At 42.6% G+C, this 18215-nt stretch overlaps 1 protein-coding gene across 2 annotated transcripts; it reads right to left on the bottom strand.

The window, feature by feature from the left end:
- Positions 1 to 536: 536 nt before the first annotated feature.
- On the bottom strand, positions 537 to 12266 carry LOC117372534 (proton myo-inositol cotransporter-like). Of its 2 annotated transcripts, none has more exons than XM_033968351.2 (11): positions 12234 to 12266; positions 8367 to 8824; positions 7521 to 7677; positions 7045 to 7253; positions 6770 to 6878; positions 6108 to 6271; positions 3940 to 4051; positions 2873 to 2998; positions 2081 to 2196; positions 1802 to 1954; positions 537 to 1378 (listed from the first exon to the last, which is right to left on the bottom strand). In XM_033968351.2, exons 1-11 carry the CDS (start codon positions 12254 to 12256, stop codon positions 1035 to 1037), a joined length of 1971 nt encoding a protein of 656 aa, XP_033824242.1. In that variant the 5' UTR covers positions 12257 to 12266; the 3' UTR covers positions 537 to 1034. The 2 variants fall into 2 exon arrangements, with proteins under 2 accessions (XP_033824242.1, XP_055078618.1); XM_055222643.1 differs by lacking the exon at positions 12234 to 12266 and adding an exon at positions 11266 to 11557.
- Positions 12267 to 18215: the final 5949 nt, after the last annotated feature.

Genomic DNA, 18215 nt, shown 5'->3' with positions numbered 1-18215 from the left:
TAAACTCAGACAGAACTATGGGCATGTAGGGGATGTCGCTATCCAAACCTACAGCTCCATAATGCTGCATAGAAGTATACTAAAACAATAAGGATTTCACTTTAAAAAACATACATTTTGGCTCATAAAGTGCATTTTTCACCATAAACTCAGTCATCACCAAACCACCACCAGAAGTGACCGGAATGTACAAACCACCACCAGAAGTGACCGGAATGTACCGTGGAACCCCAAAAAACCCACAGCAGTAATATGAAACAGAATTATTCATTTTTTAAGTATTAACACAATGACCGAGTCCAGATCTGAGACAGGCTCCTAGTCAACTTCTCATTACATTTTACAGAGGAGACTCCCAGACTTTTCAACATTCTTCTGACTTTAAACTCCTGACTTTAAAGCTACCATTCGTAATTATATTTACCCGGCCCTTCTGTATTCTTACATATTACCACAAGACGTGAGCCATGTTACTGCTGTCTTGATAATGTGTCAGATTTGGTCTGACAGAAGAAGAGCAGAGAGCACTGGTGAGGGGGAGGGGCTAGGTGAGGGGTCGGGTAAGGCGTAGGGGCAAGGTGAGGGGGGAGCAGCCAGGTGAGGATAGGGGAGCACACGGGTGAGGGGAGGGGCCAGATGAAATCTACTGGTGAAAAAAAAAACAAATAAAACTTACAGATGGTAGGTTTAAGGATAACTCTATTTTTCAGGTGAATAAAGATGTTTTCAAATAGCAGTGACCCTCGAGGACCCACTGTGGATCTTTCGGAACCCAAGGCTGGAAACCCCTGCTCTATGTTGTGAACCCATCATCTCTGTAGAATACAATAACACTCATTCCACTAGAGTGATGCCCACTGCACTATGGCTGAGGATGCTGACACTCACTGGATGTGTTTTGTCTCTACAGGGCTGATGCTGTGCAGGGCAGTGGAGCTACATGAAGACAAACCAGACCCAACGCAAACTGCTCCCAAAACCAACAGAAGCAAACTGATTGAACTATTACAGATCCCAAAGCTCTCTGGAGAGTCCTAGACCAGATCTGGACCAGAGTCTGGGCCAGAGTCTGGGCCAGAGTCTGGGCCAGAGTCTGGGCCAGAGTCTGGGCCAGAGTCTGGGCCAGAGTCTGGGCCAGAGTCTGGGCCAGAGTCTGGGCCAGAGTCTGGAATAGACCCGCACTGGTCCCGGTCCACTCCATTTATCCGCGTGTACTGGACCTCAGAGCCTAGAGAGGAGGAGGAGCAGGGACACAAGACGAGAGGAGACGAAAACAACTGCTCGATGTCCTCCAGCTGAAGACCACGAGTCTCAGGAAGACAAACCAGGACGAAGACCAGAGCCAGGACTACCAGCCCCGCATACAGGAAGAACGCTCCTACAGAGAGAGAGTGTCAAAATAAAAGCGTAAAACAGGAACAAACCATGACCACCAGCCCTGTGCACAAGATGAATAAGAGAGTGACCCATAGACTGTATATAGAGATGGACATATCTAACCCGCTAGCAGCTGCGTTCCAAACAGCAAATGAGCATAGGCACATTTCCGCTTCCGCATTTCCAGTTGCTCTCTTTAACTGCTGCTGTCAGGCTCATAGTGGAAAGCTATGAGTGACGTCACACCTTAGTCCGCTTCTTTATACAGTCTATGACATACATACACTAATCTACTGATCTGAGCCAGGACCCTGGTCAGGACTACTCAGCTGGACCCTTCTGCACATCTGGATCGTAGTAGGTTCTCGTTCTTACTGTAGTATGTGAGGTACTGGTTTGGTTCTGGTTCAGTTCTGGTTCTTACCATAGTATGTGAGGTACTGGGCCACATGCAGGAAGCTGAGGGACACCAGCACGTTGAAGGTCCAGTTGACTCCAGCAGAGCAGGCGTTCCCCGTGCTCCTCGCCCACAGAGGGAAAATCTCTGAGTTTATGGTCCATGGCATCGGACCCATACCTGAAGAATACCATCACATCATTATTATAACCATTATAACTATTTAATAATTTAGGCTGGCAGTCACCCGGGAGTCATAGAGTGATAGTTACATTCTTAACTCTCGTTTTATATACAAAACAAGACCTGGAGCAAAGGCCGCGAGGTACGACACGAGTCCCACTATGATGATCCCGGAGAAGGACGAGGGACAGAAGTTATAAGCCCAGACCAGACCAGGGTCCAGGGTCCTGTTCACACAACTGCCAAAGAAATACAAAGAGTCAGATGCCCTCCCTCCCTGTGTGTTAGAAGCCCAAACCAGGGTCCAGGGTCCTCTTCACACAACTGACAAAGCGATACAGAGAAAATACCGTTTAACAATGAGTTTTACAGACATCTGAGAGACAACATTCTGATGCCCTCCCTGTGTGTCAGATGCCCTACTTGTGTGTCAGATGCCCACGGTCCCTATGTGTTATAATCCCACATCAGGGTCGTGTTCATACACGTGACAAAGAAATACAAAGAGTCAGATGCCCCCCGTGTCAGATGCCCTCCCTGTGTGTCAGATCTCTGCATTTACCCACTGCAGAACAGGCCTTATTGTGACAAGGTTAAATACTGATAATGCATAGACTCAAACAGCAGCCTGTCCAGTCCAGCGTTATATTTAAAAAATATCTTGGTTTGATTTCTGGATTTGAGCTCAGGACCAGATGAGGTCTTATCAACTTACTCTATTGGCCAAATGATTAGGGCACTTAAAATATTTACTTAAATACATCAGAAGACGAAGAAGAAGCAATGAAATAACAACTGAGGTTGAGGTGTTGTGCATAAGGAGCTGAGGTTGTGGTGCTGTCCCACATGTGGTTGGTTTCCATCTGGTCACCCTGCCCATGTGTCAGATTGTGGCAGATGCCCTCCCTTTCTCACCGTCCCTGCGCTGCATGGTCAGTGGAATCCTGATTCACAGAGACACAGGTTGAGTCCATCACTGAGGTCTGGTTTTCTTTGTAACAGAATCCACAGCCTGGGTCCAACATACAGCCTTCACACAAACTACAGAAGGACATATTTAGATTAGTACTGCCAATCCATTATAAAGGTTCAGATTAAACACACTGAAATCAGATCAATTAGGATCAGTCAATATTTAAATGTACTGGAACATAAAATGGAATTCTTAAAAAGGGGGTATTTCACTCTACTTTTAGATCACCATGTTACCTTTTATTGTTTTGAAAATGCTATATTCGCCTAAAACAACATATTAGCATACTTTATGTTTCTTTTTTTTATGCTCCGAGTCTCCCCTTTTTGCTCCCAGCTCTAAATCACTCCTTCTTCAGAGCGCTATCACAACACAATCAGTGTGAACACCGATAATGAAACTACTGCACATCACATCGGGCCTGTTAAGTTGCTGTGTGCAGTTTTGTATCATGTTTTTGTATATTTATGGAGAATTGTCATGTGGGAGCATTGGTGACGTAGGCTTGTGGGCAGAGCCTTGTACAAGCTCATACTGCTAACCGTAAGGAGGGTTCAGATAAGGTCCTGCCTTTCTTAAAAGACTTTTAATATAATCAGTCGGTGAGACTCTGGTTTGTACCTTTCCCATTCTTACATTATTAAGCAAGAGCCACTTTGTGCTGTGACTATACTAGGTTTATACCAGGTCTAAACCTCGTCTCAAACCAGGTCTAAACCTTGTCTCAAACCAGGTCTAAGCCCGGTCTAACGCAGGTCTAAACCCGGTCTAACGCAGGTCTAAATGCAGGTGTAAGCCCGGTCTAACACAGCTCTAAACCAGGTCTAACTCAGGTCTAAACCCAGTATAACTCAGGTCTTACTCAGGCCTAACCTAGGGCTAAACCCGGTCTAACTCAGGTCTAACATAGCTCTAAACGCAGGTCTAATGCCGGTGTAACTCAGGTCTAAAGCTGGTCTCTCAGGTCTAAACCCGGTCTAACGCAGGTCTAAACCCGGTCTTTTCTCACCTGTACTTGCTGCAGACGGTGGAGGTATCGTTGATGTGCAGAGTGACAGGAGGAGAGCTCTGAGCCGAGAGGAGGAACCCTGAGGCCAGAACCAGCAGACTCACACAAGTGCCTTTGACAGAGAGGAAATAAGGATCAGCCAATATGAACTTTTATAGCACAGCACCACAGCAAGGACCACAATTATGATTATTCTGAAGTTTACAAATTAACTTATTGCTTCCTAAAAATAATAACACAATGCATTTACAGTGGGGCAAAAAAAGTATTTAGTCAAGTCACCAATTGTGCAATTTCTCTGACTTAAAAAGATGAGGCCTGTAATTTTCATCATAGGTTCACTTCAACTATTAGAGACAGAATGGAGGGAAATAATCCAGGAAATCACATTGTAGGATTTTGAATTAATTAATTGGTAAATTCCTCGGTAAAATAAGTATTTGGACACCTACATACAAGCAAGATTTCTGGCTCTCACAGACCTGTAACTTCTTCTTTAAGAGGCTCCTCTGTCCTCCACTCGTTCCCTGTATTAATGGCACCTGTTTGAACTCGTCATCAGTATAAAAGGCACCTGTCCACAACCTCAAACAGTCAGACTCCAAACTCCACTATGGCCAAGACCAAAGAGCTGTCAAACGACACCAGAAACAAAAATGTAGACCTGCACCAGGCTGGAAAGACTGAATCTGCAATAGGTAAGCAGCTTAATGTGAAGAAATCAACTGTGGGAGCAATTATTAGAAAATGGAAGACACACAAGACCACTGATAATCTTCCTCGATCTGGGGCTCCATGCAAGATCTCACTCTGTGGGGTTAAAATGATCAAGAATGGTGAGAAAGAATCCCAGAACCACACAGGGGAACCTAGTGAATGACCTGTAGAGAGCTGGGACCAAAGTAACAAAGGCAACCATCAGTAACACACTACGCCGCCAGGGACTCAAATCCTGCAGTGCCAGACGTGTCCCCCTGCTTAAGCCAGTACATGTCCAGGCCCGTCTGAAGATTGCTAGAGGGCATTTGGATGATCCAGAAGAGGATTGGGAGAATGTCATATGGTCAGATGAAACCAAAATAGAACTTTTTGGAAAAAAGCTCAACTTGTCATGTTTGGAGGAGAAAGAATGCTGAGTTGCATCGAAAGAACACCATACCTACTGTGAAGCATGGAGGTGGAAACATCATGCTTTGGGGCTGTTTTTCTGCAAAGGGACCAGGACAACTGATCCATGTAAAGGAAAGAATGAATGGGGCCATGTATCATGAGATTTTGAGTGAAAACCTCCTTTATTCAGCAAGGGCATTGAAGATGAAGCGTGGCTGGGGGTCTTTCAGCATGACAATGATTCCAAGCACACCACCCAGGCAATGTGGCTTTGTAAGAAAAATTTCAAGGTCCTGGAGTGGCCTAGCCAGTCTCCAGATCTAAACCCTATACAAAATCTTTGGAAGGAGTTGAAAGTCCGTGTTGCGCAGCGACAGCCCCAAAACATCACTGCTCTAGACGAGATCTGCAGGAGGAATGGACCAAACTACCAGCAACAGTGAAAAACCTGTGGAGATTTACAGGAAACGTTTGACCTCTGTCATTGCTAACAAAGGGTATATAACAAAGTATTGAGATGAACTTTTGTCATTGACCAAATACTTATTTTCCACCAAAATTTGTAAATAAATTCTTTAAAAATCAGACAATGTGATTTTCTGGATTTTTTTCTCATTTTGTCTCTCATAGTTGAAGTGTACCTATGATGAAAATTACAGGCCTCTCTCCTCATTTTAAGTGGGGGAACTTGCACAATTGGTGGCTGAAATACTTTTTTGCCCAACTGTATCTGGGATATACATAGACATTTTCTCTCATTTACTTCAAAAAGTCAAATTTATGCATGAAATCTGGGAATGGCACAGACAGACTGGGGCAGAGCAGTCCAAATATTGGCTAAACTTAAAATATCAGACCATTATGATATCTAGGGAAATCCTCTGATACCAATGATATTGCCAATAATGATAAACCTTCCCTATTTAATGCCATATAGTGGAACATTCCAGTCAATAACATCTCCAAGGAGAAAGGGCTAGGTTGGGGTAACTCTGGAGTTTTGTTATTAGTAGAATAAGAAAAATCTGTATTATACTAGATACATTTTATTTTCTTACCGATGAGACTGGCAATGGTGAGTCTCCGCCTCCCAACGCGCTCCACAAGCCACACACCCACCAGCGTAAACAGGAAGTTAGTGGCTGATGTCATCGCAGAGAGCCAGATCGCTGTTTGGACATCTCGCACTCCCGACATCTGTAGGATGGTGGCGCTGTAGTACCTGCAGTAACACATGGGGAGGGGTGATAAATGTTAAGACCAAAGACCAAACCAGGACCAAACCAGGACTGAAACTGGATTGAACCAAGACTGAACCAGGAAAAAAACAGGATTGAAGAGCTAAACCAGGTTTTAACCAGGACAAAAAATAATAAACCAAGATAAAAAACATGTCTGAACCAGAACTAAACCAAGACTTACCACTACATCAAAACTGAGACAAAACTTGACCCTAATCTATAACTAAACCTGGACTATACCTGGACCAAACCAAGTCCAAGTGCAGGAAACAGGACCAAAAAACTAAACCAAGTATGATTCAAGACTAAGGTCTACTGAAGGAACAAATAAAAAAATAAACCAGGACTAAACCAGGTCTAGAAACCAAGTCTAGAAACCAGGTCCAGACCTGGTCTAAACCAGGTCTAAACCAAGGTGTAAACCAAGCCTAAACCAGGTCTAAACCAAGGCCTAAACCAAGGCCTAAATCAGGACTCACATGACGGTGTTGATGCCGCACAGCTGCTGAAACATCTGGAGTCCACAGCCCACGATCAGAGCTCGTCGAGTCGGAGCGTGACGCAGGATTCTCAAGAACACTGCTCCCCCTACAGAAGGGGAGAGGATCAGAGGGTCAGAGGAGCAGAGGAAGCAGAGGAGAGGAGCAGAGGAGCAGGGGATCGAGAGGAGAGGGTCAGTGGAGCAAGGATGCAGAGAAGAGGGTCAATGGAGCAGAGGATGCAGAAGAGAGAGTCAGTGGAGTAGATGATGCACCTTCTCCTGTCCCTCTCTGCTCCTCCTCTATGCTGGTCCGGATAGACTCAAACTCTTCCTCTACGTTGTCTCCTCCTCTGATCCTTGTGAGAACTTGGAATGCCTCTGGACTCCGCCCCTTTTGCATAAGCCATCTTGGACTCTCGGGTAAAAACAGGAAACCCCCAAACTGAAGCAGAGCCGGGACCACAGACAAACCCAACATGTATCTGAGGAGAAAGACTGGGTCAGGACCAGGACTGAACCAGGACTGAAGGATTAAAGCAGGACAAAACCGGACTAAACAGAGGACTTAACTATAAAGGAACCAGAGACTAAACCAGGATTAAAGCAGGACTAAGCCAGGACGATATCACGGACTAAAGCAGGACTAAACCAAACTAGGGCTAAAGGACTTACCGGTAATCACTAACTAAAGCAGGGACTAATCTCAGTTAAATACTGCAGGTACACAGGAGGACGAGCATCTGGCTTACCTCCACCCATCGTGGACGTAGCTAAATGCGCCATCAATGACAGAGGCGACAAACTGCCCCCCGGTGATGAAGAGTGTGTTGATGGTAACAAGCTGCCCCCGGAGGAGTGGAGGAGACACTTCAGCGATGTACACAGGGACTGTCATAGAGGCCACACCTGCACAGAACCAGAGAGTGTTAAACCAGCCCTAATGTGCTTGTGTCTGCTCTATAGTTATGATCTATGTCCCGCATGGATCATTATGTTATAATTTGCACATTTTAATCTAAAACGACTTAATAAAAGAAACAAGTCCACTGACTTCCACATTAGAAAACTGCGGGGCCCAATGGGAGCTGACGTCACCATAAACATCATCACAAGAGAACAAGGTGCTTATGATAGAGAACACATACAAGTGTGTCTCATTCTCAGTTTATGGACAGGCCTCATGTGCTCAGAACCTCCAGAATTCACTCACTGAGCTGCAGAGGCTGCACTAGCACTGATTCATGATCAGCTGCAGGTTCTGGGGTTTAGGTAGTGACAGAGAGAGTTCTTTAGGTTCAAATCAACTGTATTTCAAGAATGAAACTGGCAACCCAAATAAGAAAGTCGTGTGAAACTCATTCTGCTTTTTGATTGGATAATCACCTTAAACCAAAACACCAAAATATAACATAAACAACTTGTCCATCATGTCCAATGTTTTTGTAATTAAGAAGAAATCAGCATTACAATTATAATCAATCAAAACTTACATACCCTCTTTTTAACATAGACCCTAAACTAGGATTAAACCAGGCCTGTGCCAGGCCTGCACCAGGAGTGAACCAGGACTGAACCAAGGCTGAACCAAGACTTACCAATGCCCAGCCCAACAGTGATCCTTCCCAGAAGCAGCACCTCTTTGTCATGTGCGAGACTCAGCACAAACCCTCCAATGCTGAAGATGAAACTGGCCAAAAGAATGCATCGCTTCCGGCCCATCCTCCCATTCATAGCCCCCCCAAGGAGAGCCGAAATGGCCGCCGCGCCCACCGTACTCGACACCAACAACTCCTGCCACAAGGCGCTGAGGTTCAACTCCTGTTTGAGCAAAAGCATGGCCCCGCTTACAACACCAGTGTCATAACCAAAGAGAAACCCCCCGAGAGCAGAGAAGAATGACAGGGTGAAGACGAACGCATTATGGGATGGAGGTTTGGAGGCAGGAGCGGAGGAGAAAGCAGAAGAAGTGGCAGGTGTAATGAGACTCCGCTCTCCATCGTGTGGGTTGGACGATTGTAGCAGGTCACTCATAAGAGAAAGGCTGAGATCATCCCTGAAAGATAAAAACATTATGCACATTAGTCTAATCTTAGAATCTCCTGACCAAGACCAGGCTCCGATCTGGAGAAGGGCCCAGCTAATAAGACACAGAACAGGCAAAAACATGACGGATCCCAGAAAGTTTTAAAATTAAGTGGGATCTTAATGTTGTAAATAATTTGCAGCACATTATTAATCTGGGTCATGGAATCTACTTCCAGATAAACTCAGCTCTACCAGAGGCCCATATTCCACTATTATCTGATCTACAGTTAAAACCATAAATTTACATACACTATACAAAATGACACATACACTTTTTTTCTCACTGTTTGACATGAAATCAGACTAAATTTTTCCTATTTTAGGTAAATTAGGATTACCAAAATTATGTCTTTATTTCTTTAGAAATAAACCAAATACTTATACCAACCATATACCAATACCAAATACTTATAAAATGTATGTAAACGTCTGACTTTGAAGAAAGTAATTAAAATGTCTCAAAAAATACTTCTCTCATTATTCTGGCATTTAGCAAATAGAAATAATTTTGGTAATTTTAATTTATCTAAAACAGAAAAGTTTAGTCTGATTTCATGTCAGACATTGAGAACAAAAAGTGTATGCCATTTTATATAGTGCATGTAAACAACTGGTTTCAACTGTGCATTATGTTATAATAAACATACCTGGAGTTGTGTTTTGTTTTTGTTCTTCTCTTAAACTGAAAACACTCTGTTCCACCTTGTGATGCCATGGGGGAATCCACTGTGTTTTTAAACTCCACACACCTTCATTAGAATCATTTGGATGATTTCAGCCCTGGAATTGCCCATCTCTATTGAACTGAAGGTAAAAGGAGCTGTTACGTTGAAAACTACCACTACATGACATCACAAGGTGGAACAGAGAATTTTGAGCTTTTGAGATATACACAGACTAATAGTAAAGGACTCAAACATGTGTGTCTTCCTTCAGATAGATATAAGGCAGTGTCTACCAGTGATCTGACCAGAACTGAAAAAGCGGCTTGGATGAGCAGCAAAACATCTTCACTCCTACAACTTTTTGTCCAGTGAGATTTAAATTTTTCTTTTACTATAAACTCCAGGTATGTTTTTGAGGAGTTAACAACATTGTAACATGGTTTAAAGCTCACAAGAGACATTTTTGTGTAATATAGGACCTTTAAAGAAAAATGTTAATATTACTGGAAAGACTTTTGGCATCAAATATGTGTTAATGGTTTATTAATCTCTATATCTGATGTGTTTACAGAAGTTGTAAAGGTACAGGCTTTGATACAGGTTAGGGACCTGGACTATTCGCACAATTGACTATGTTCTGCTAATGTGTGATAACAAGGACTGTGTTAGTGAAGGTATTGAGAAGATGTTACTACTCAAAATATATTTATCCATTTTGTATTCATTAACTTTTATATGACCGAGACGTAAAGATTTTTGTGCATAAATGTAATTAATTTGTGATTAATTAATTGAACCCTAGGGAGAATATTGGCAGCTTGCCTGTGCTATCAATAAACAATAGTCCAATACTTCTGAACAGTCAATCTCAAAACACATGAAAAATGATGAGCTACCTGGCAACAGCAGTTCCTCCAGTAACTAGTATTTATAGGATAGAGTAGTGTGCACTGTGCCATAGTGTTAAACATTTAATAAAGAATACATAAAATAGAACTGGACCAGGCCTGTAAGCAGGACTAAAGCAGGATTAAAGCAGGACTAAAGCAGGACTAAAGCAGGGCTAAAGCAGGGCTAAAGCAGGGCTAAAGCAGGGCTAAAGCAGGAGTAAAGCAGGACTAAAGCAGGACTAAAGCAGGACTAAAGCAGGACTAAAGCAGGACTAAAGCAGGGCTAAAGCAGGACTAAAGTAAAAGCAGGACTAAAAGCAGGACTAAAGGATTAAGGACTAAAGCAGGAGTAACGCAGGAGTAAAGCAGGATTAAAGCAGGATTAAAGCAGGATTAAAGCAGGACTAAAGCAGGACTAAAGCAGGACTAAACCAGGGCTAAAGCAGGACTAAAACAGGATTAAAGCAGGACTAAAGCAGGATTAAAACAGGATTAAAGCAGGACTAAAGAAGGACTAAACCAGGGCTAAAGCAGGACTAAAACAGGATTAAAGCAGGACTAAAGCAGGGCTAAATTAGGGTTAAACCAAGACTAAACCAGGACTAAAGCAGGACTGAACCAGGGATAAACCAGGACTAAACTAGAACTGAACCAGGGCTAAACCAGGACTAAACTAGAATAGAACCGGGGCTAATCCAAGAATAAACCAGGCCTAAACCAGGGCTAAACTAGTAACTGGACTAAACCTTCGCATGTATCTACAGGACATTTAATCATTAAAATATATTATCAAGACATATTTACAGTAGACTATCTTCACCAAATAAATATTGTAGGAGTTTTTAAACCGTTACCTGTTCATGAGGAGCAAGATTTAGAATAATTTAACTCGCGTTTTGACAATAAATTCACTCCAAAACACAAACTAGAAACTTTCAATTTCATCTGAACACTTTTCCCCGGGTCTAAAAGCGAAACATATCGACTACAACCGACATAAACGGATTCGAAACTTAACATTTAATTATTTCTCTTGTTAAATGGAACTGTGGAGTAAATATTTGATGTAAAACCGCATTTTTAAGCCTTAAACCTCCTCGCTCTCTCCTGCTCTGTTTTGGTTTGGCTCTGAGCGCGCGCCGCCATTTTGGTCTGATGACGTCACAACAGACACGTCACAGCAACATTTTGGGATTATTTATTTATTTTCAATATATATTTGTATTTTTATATTTTTTAATCTATTTTTACTATTTACAATGCTCACAAGTAGTAGTATTTGACTTAAAACTTAAACTTAATTTCAAATCCAAGACTTTGTTGTTGTTTTTATTTCAACATAAACTAGCAATAAAAATAAAAAATTTAGGTTATTTAAAGTTTGGATTCACAACTGTTTATCTTAGCATGTTAACTTTTTGGGCAGTAGTCAATAAAATAAAATATTTTACAGACACCACAAATAGAATATATTATTATTTATTTGACTTAGTAACCAGATTTTAACCCGTGCATTAAAGATAACATGGAAAATACGTTATTATCAAACGAGCGTTCTCAGTAAACCTTATTTCGTATTTTCATATTTGTCATATTTAATTTATTTTAGATTCGTTCTAGATTGAAAGTTGTTTCAACCAAAACGCAAATCAGCAACAATGAGAGCGTGGTCAGCTGATCTCGAAACACGAACTGAAACTAAACACACACAACTAAACTAAAAAAAAGCAGTTTACATTTTCCGTTAGAATTTTATGAATTTCACCTTCAGTAAACATTAATCATACATAAATGAGCTAAAATTAAAGCGTTTAAACTTTACCTGAGCAACTGCGGGTCCGTCATACAGGAAGAAATCACGTGACAGACGGACACGCCCAGCATAACAAAAGCCTGGAGCTTTTGAGCTGTATTAGACATGTTTATCGTTCCGACTGCCCGCCCTCGGGCGCACTGTTACGCACTGTTTTGCAGCAGTTTTGCGTTTTAAATATGACGAAACGGACAAAACAAAAGAAGTACGCGACCGAGGACACTGTGGATGTTTGTACAAGTTAAACTAGAGGCATCTCGGACCCGGAGCGGTTCGTGGAACCGAGTGAAGATCTCATGGTGGACTCAGGAGCAGAGGACCTTATGTGCTGATGGACTGGATGCTGTTCCTGATCGGTAAGTGTGGTTTATTCTGCTATTGACTTAATTGTGGGTCAAATATATCACGCGTAATCATTAGCACACATTTTGAAGTGTGTGTGTGTTTGTTCACTGTTTGCAGTGTGTGGTTTGTAAATATATATTTATTTTGACCCATACCACTCGTTTTGACTATATTTTATATCCAAATATACAAATACACATTTTATATTGTGTTTTGATATGTAAATGTACAGTAATAGAGCAGCTGTGCAGATACAGATTCCCCTCAGTGTGTGTTGGTCATTGATACTGTCACTAGTTTATGAGTTGTAAAAATCAAATGATCGTGTCATATACTGAAAAAGAGTTACCGGACTGTCGCTCAGACACAGTAGGACAATCTCACTCAGTGCACAGCAAAAGCTTCACACAATGGCTTATACTCATAAAACAAGTCAGAGCTTTATAATAAAAATGTTAAGTGTGTTTTCAACATTGGAGTTTACAGTTGTCTTGGTTTGGTTGGGAGCTCATGTTTTGCTATAGTTAAAATGAAATATTTATACTTCCAATAGCATTAACATACTACACATATTGTCGACATAAACTTTTCGTCACTTGTAGATTTACTCACAGTGGGAAGAGTAACCAACACTTTTACTCAAGTAAGAGTACTGTTACTTCAATAAAAAATATGACTCAAAAAGGTTACTCAAGTCAATGTAAATGAGTTCTGCCTATATCTGCAAATTAGGGACGAGCAGAACTGTATCAAACATTTAGATACGTTTTCAATTAATTTTTAGTTTTGTTTTATTGCTTTTTTAAACTGTAAATGCTGTGCCCTGTGTAACTGTATCTTGTCTTCATTTGGCAGGCCTTTGTCTCCCTCTCTCTGCTGTTGTGGGTACTGCAGTGCGCGTCTCAACTGTTCACAATCAAGAACAAAATGGCCTGAAGAAACGCCTCAGTTCACCATCTCGAAAATCCACCCACAAAACTTGATAAACCTAGACTGAATGTACACATAAAGAAGCTTAAATCAAAAGTGCTATTTTATTATCCTTATGCATTTGTATGACAGACTTTGACTTCTGTGCTGCTATGGTGCTAAAGATTTTAAACTCTCAAATGCATTTTAAATATTTTATTCCTGAATGTCTTTTTTCATCTCTGATTTAGCTGTAATTATTTTCAAAGCACAATCTAACGACCGTGTAATGTATTGATGCTCAAGCTTCTTTTCTATAGACACACGTCACTTTAATGCCTTATCGCTTTAGTTCACGACTCCCATGTATACCTCTAAGCAGATTACGTCAAAGTATTTCACTACCTGCCTGTAATGCTGAACCAAACTATTTTCCACTATGCAATAAATATAACATAAAAATAACACTAGAACTTATACGTTGTCTTGGTTTGAATTTTATAGTGTTGTATATTAGCAGTGACATTCGATTCAGTAATGGTTAGTAACATAGTAATAGTGATTTGAGACCATTGTGAATGTAACATACTTAGATATGATTTATTTATTTGATTGAAGGAAGAATATGACATTTTTTTGTTTTCAAATATCAAAACAAGATAAACATGATATATAAGATATAGTTTTTACTGATAACAATTATAATGCTGATTTATACTTACCAGAAACATATGTGATAGCTACGTTCTGTTATAATTTGATGTTTAGGTTCTCAAGACGATTATTCAATCAGAAAGGAGAATGAGCCTCACAAGAGTCTCTCCTTTGGGTTGCCAGTTTCAATGCTGAAATCCAGTTGGTCCAGTGACTGAATTCTGGAGGTTCTGAGTTTTGCATATACTGAGAATGAGAAACAGTTGTATGTGTCTCTCTCTGCAGGTTAAGACTCTGGACACACAGGTTCAGTTGTGATTGTAGTACTTAAACCAGCAAGAGTTCAGGCTAAATACCCTAACCTTTAATTCAATCCAGTGTATTTTTGTAAACTGTCCCAGAGCATCCCCAGTCCTCAGAACCTCCCCCTCAGCAAGAAAACAAAAAAAGTGTGAAAAAGTAAAATCTGTAGGAAAACCACAGCGAAGGAGAGCTCCACACTCATGGATGCGCAGGCTGCAGAGTTAATTCCAAACCAGGACTAAACCAAGTCTACATCCTGGAACGAAACAGGGCTCAAACCAGAACCGGTTTGGACACATCCTAAACGTTCCCACACTTTCACTCTTTGTGCAGACGGGATGGTCCTCTGCTGCAGACTACAGAGGAGGAATGAGCTACTTTTATTTTCTTAATCAGTGATACACATAAGATTCGTCAAATTAAAAAAGCCTGTTCGCTAACGTGGTCTGCAGCTATTCTGACAGCATAGACACTTTGTTGTGATGCTGTTAAGAGAGCTCCCATTGGACTCCTGGGAGCTGATGTATGTGATCTATGACTCTAGGGCTGTGTCTCAATTCGCCAAATGCACCGTTCGAAGGTACCATTCGAAGTACTCCCCTAAGTACCGATCGAAGTACCCGGTCGAAAATGTGTACTCCTCACTGTAGCCGCCATCTTGTCGAAATGGGACATGCCTACACCACGGACCATACTTCCATCGGTGTCTTTGCGCGTACGTTACGTGCATTACATACGTTTTTTTTTTTTTTTTATTATTTCGTCGCAGCTGTTTATTTCTGTTTAGATTGAATATCAATAGGCAAATATAACATTCGAGGTGAGTTTTTCTCAATTGTAGCTACTTCATAACTTCAACAAAATATACCTTGTGAAAACGTAATAACAGAGACAGAGGTAACAATGTCATTTTTACATTCATAGTCTATAAACCAGATAGTCTATAAACACTGCTTAGTTGTACATAAAGTGGGATATTGTAGTTTATGATTCGGTATTTGGGAAGGTTCAATTTGATCTGTGGCTAAACCACTTTAATACCAGTAGCGGGCGCTGTTTACCTTCTATGCCGTGCCAGTTTATTTCATTTTATTTTTGTAAGGTATTTTCTAGCAGTACAGCACTACATCAAACTTAGTAAATCAAGCTTGATTTACTAATGTGAAGGTAAATGACACATGCCACCAGGGGGCGCACACCTATGGAATGCACCTGAACTCATGAAGATGTTGTGCAGACCTCCCACCCACACACACACACCCACACACCCAAACAAACACACACACACACAGGGGGGGACTATGGAAACTATGGAATTACTATTAACTAGTCACCTGGCAAATCCACACTAAATACCTTTGTATTTTTAAACAGGATATCGGTCTCTACCTGGCACCACTCCCTTGTTATGTCTCGAGCCAAACAGTAGGCTACTGTGCAATCAGATTTGTTTATTTTAGTGATGCTTGAAACAAAGTTGCTCATTGGTCACCTATCAATTTGAACACAAGGAAAATTCTCTCACCTCAAAATGTAGTGTGTTGCTCATTGAAACCCACCGAGACACAGGCAGAAACATGCAAACTCCACACATAAAAGCTCTATGTGCAGTGTACACAAATGCTACAATAGTGACCTCTTAATCATGAAAACCAGGTACTGGAAGTTAATGTATTATTAGTTTGTAACTGTTATATATATTTCACAAGAACTATTCCACTGAACAAAGTGCATTGAACACAAAGGACAAAAACACTCAATTGGCATTTGACAAGAATCACAAAAACAACATGTATGCTTTAAGAATATTATATTATTTGAAAGATTTGAAAGGGGGGTGGGGGGGGTGGGGGGGTGTCATGTTTTAGTTGATGGGGGAAACCGGAGTACCCGGAGGAAACCCATCCAGACACGGGGAGAAACATGACAAACTCCACACAGGCCTTCCTGTGAGGCATGAGAGTTGCCACCGTGCTGCCCAAACACAAAAACACAAAAACAGAGAAGAGGGGTTGGTCTGGTCTGCTCCAGGAGGAGCCCTCGTCACCACCAGCTCTGTGGGAACAAACACACGACACAAGAAGAGGGGGAGCAGAAAACAAAATATCTTATACCTAACATTTTATTTATATGTTTTTTGTTTGATTGCTTCACACTAAAACACAAGAACTAAACACACACTATTTACATGCTATTTACAACATAAATCACAGAATGATCAGTAATACACACAACACTATACTTAATTTAACATCAGGCATATTTTTGCAGATTTCTTAATTTTTTTTTTTTTTTTTTTTTTTTTTTTTTTTCACACGGAACACAAGAATCACACTATTTACAACAAAACACTTATGTATATTATGATACAGTGTCATAGTTAGTCAGTCATATGTCATAGTTAGTTGGCATCCGTGGAGTCAGAAATGACAGAAAACGGGACATGGATGATCTGAGGGCCCCTGCAGTAGCAGCCGCAAGCGTAGCAAAGGGAGCAAGGAGAGCCTTAGCAGGAGGAGCAGAGAGGGCCTTAGCAGGAGGAGCAACGCGGGGTTTAGCATAAGGAACAGGGCGGGCCTCACAAAGACGAATACGGAGGGGAATGGAGGGGGCAGCAGGGAAGGGCATGGCAGGGGCAATGGGGGTGGGCATGGCGGGAGCGGACGGGGTGGGCATGGCGGGAGCAGCGGGGAGGGGCGTGGCACAATGAGCAGAGAGGACCATATCACGATGAGCAGAGAGGACCTTAGCACAATGAGCAGAGAAGATCTTAGCATGATGAGCAAGGAGGACCTTAGCAGGAAGAGCAACGGGGGCCTTAGCAAGACGAATACGGAGCAGCTTAGCAAGATGAGCAGGGGGGGGCAACGCAGAAGGAGCAGGGTGGCTCTTAGCATGTGGAGCAACGCGGGCCTCAGCAAGACGTATACGGCGCAGCTTAGCACGAGTAGAGAGGCGCATAGCACGAGCAGCACGGAGGGGCGTAGCCGTAGCGGTGGGAAGGGGCATGGCGGGGGCAGCAGAGGTGGGCATGGCGGGAGCGGCGGGGAGGAGCATAGCAGGACTAACAGGGAAGACCTCAGGAGGGGGAGCAACACGGGGTTTAGCAACATGAATACGGATCACCTGAGCAGCAGGGAGGGGCATAGCACAATGAGCAGAGAGGACCATATCACGATGAGCAGAGAGGACCTTAGCACGATGAGCAGGGAGGACCTTAGCAGGAGGAGCAACGGGGGCCTTAGCAAGACGAATACGGAGCAGCTTAGCAAGATGAGCAGGGAGGGGCATCGCAAAAGGAGCAGGGTGGATCTTAGCATGTGGAGCAACGCGGGCCTCAGCAAGACGTATACGGCGCAGCTTAGCACGAGTAGAGAGGCGCATAGCACGAGCAGCACGGAGGGGCGTAGCCGTAGCGGTGGGAAGGGGCATGGCGGGGGCAGCAGAGGTGGGCATGGCGGGAGCGGCGGGGAGGAGCATAGCAGGACTAACAGGGAAGACCTCAGGAGGGGGAGCAACACGGGGTTTAGCAACATGAATACGGATCACCTGAGCAGCAGGGAGGGGCATAGCACAATGAGCAGAGAGGACCATATCACGATTAGCAGAGAGGACCTTAGCACGATGAGCAGGGAGGACCTTAGCAGGAGGAGCAACGGGGGCCTTAGCAAGACGAATACGGAGCAGCTTAGCAAGATGAGCAGGGAGGGGCATCGCAAAAGGAGCAGGGTGGATCTTAGCATGTGGAGCAACGCGGGCCTCAGCAAGACGTATACGGCG

This window comes from Periophthalmus magnuspinnatus, chromosome 6, assembly GCF_009829125.3.
Source record: "Periophthalmus magnuspinnatus isolate fPerMag1 chromosome 6, fPerMag1.2.pri, whole genome shotgun sequence".
Classification (NCBI taxonomy): domain Eukaryota; kingdom Metazoa; phylum Chordata; class Actinopteri; order Gobiiformes; family Gobiidae; genus Periophthalmus; species Periophthalmus magnuspinnatus.
Note: the sequence above shows the minus strand (reverse complement) of the source record. Positions and strands in the feature narration are given on the sequence as shown.

Bases quoted from the DNA above. Each gene is read 5' to 3' on its own strand.
- LOC117372534 (XM_033968351.2), bottom strand. From the start codon at position 12,256: ATGACGGACCCGCAGTTGCTCAG. The intron at 2,999-3,939 runs GTGAGAAAAGAC...GTCCTTCTGTAG, and splicing joins ACCGTCTGCAGCAAGTACAG to TTTGTGTGAAGGCTGTATGT. The intron at 2,197-2,872 runs GTGAGAAAGGGA...TTTCTTTGGCAG, and splicing joins GACCATGCAGCGCAGGGACG to TTGTGTGAACAGGACCCTGG.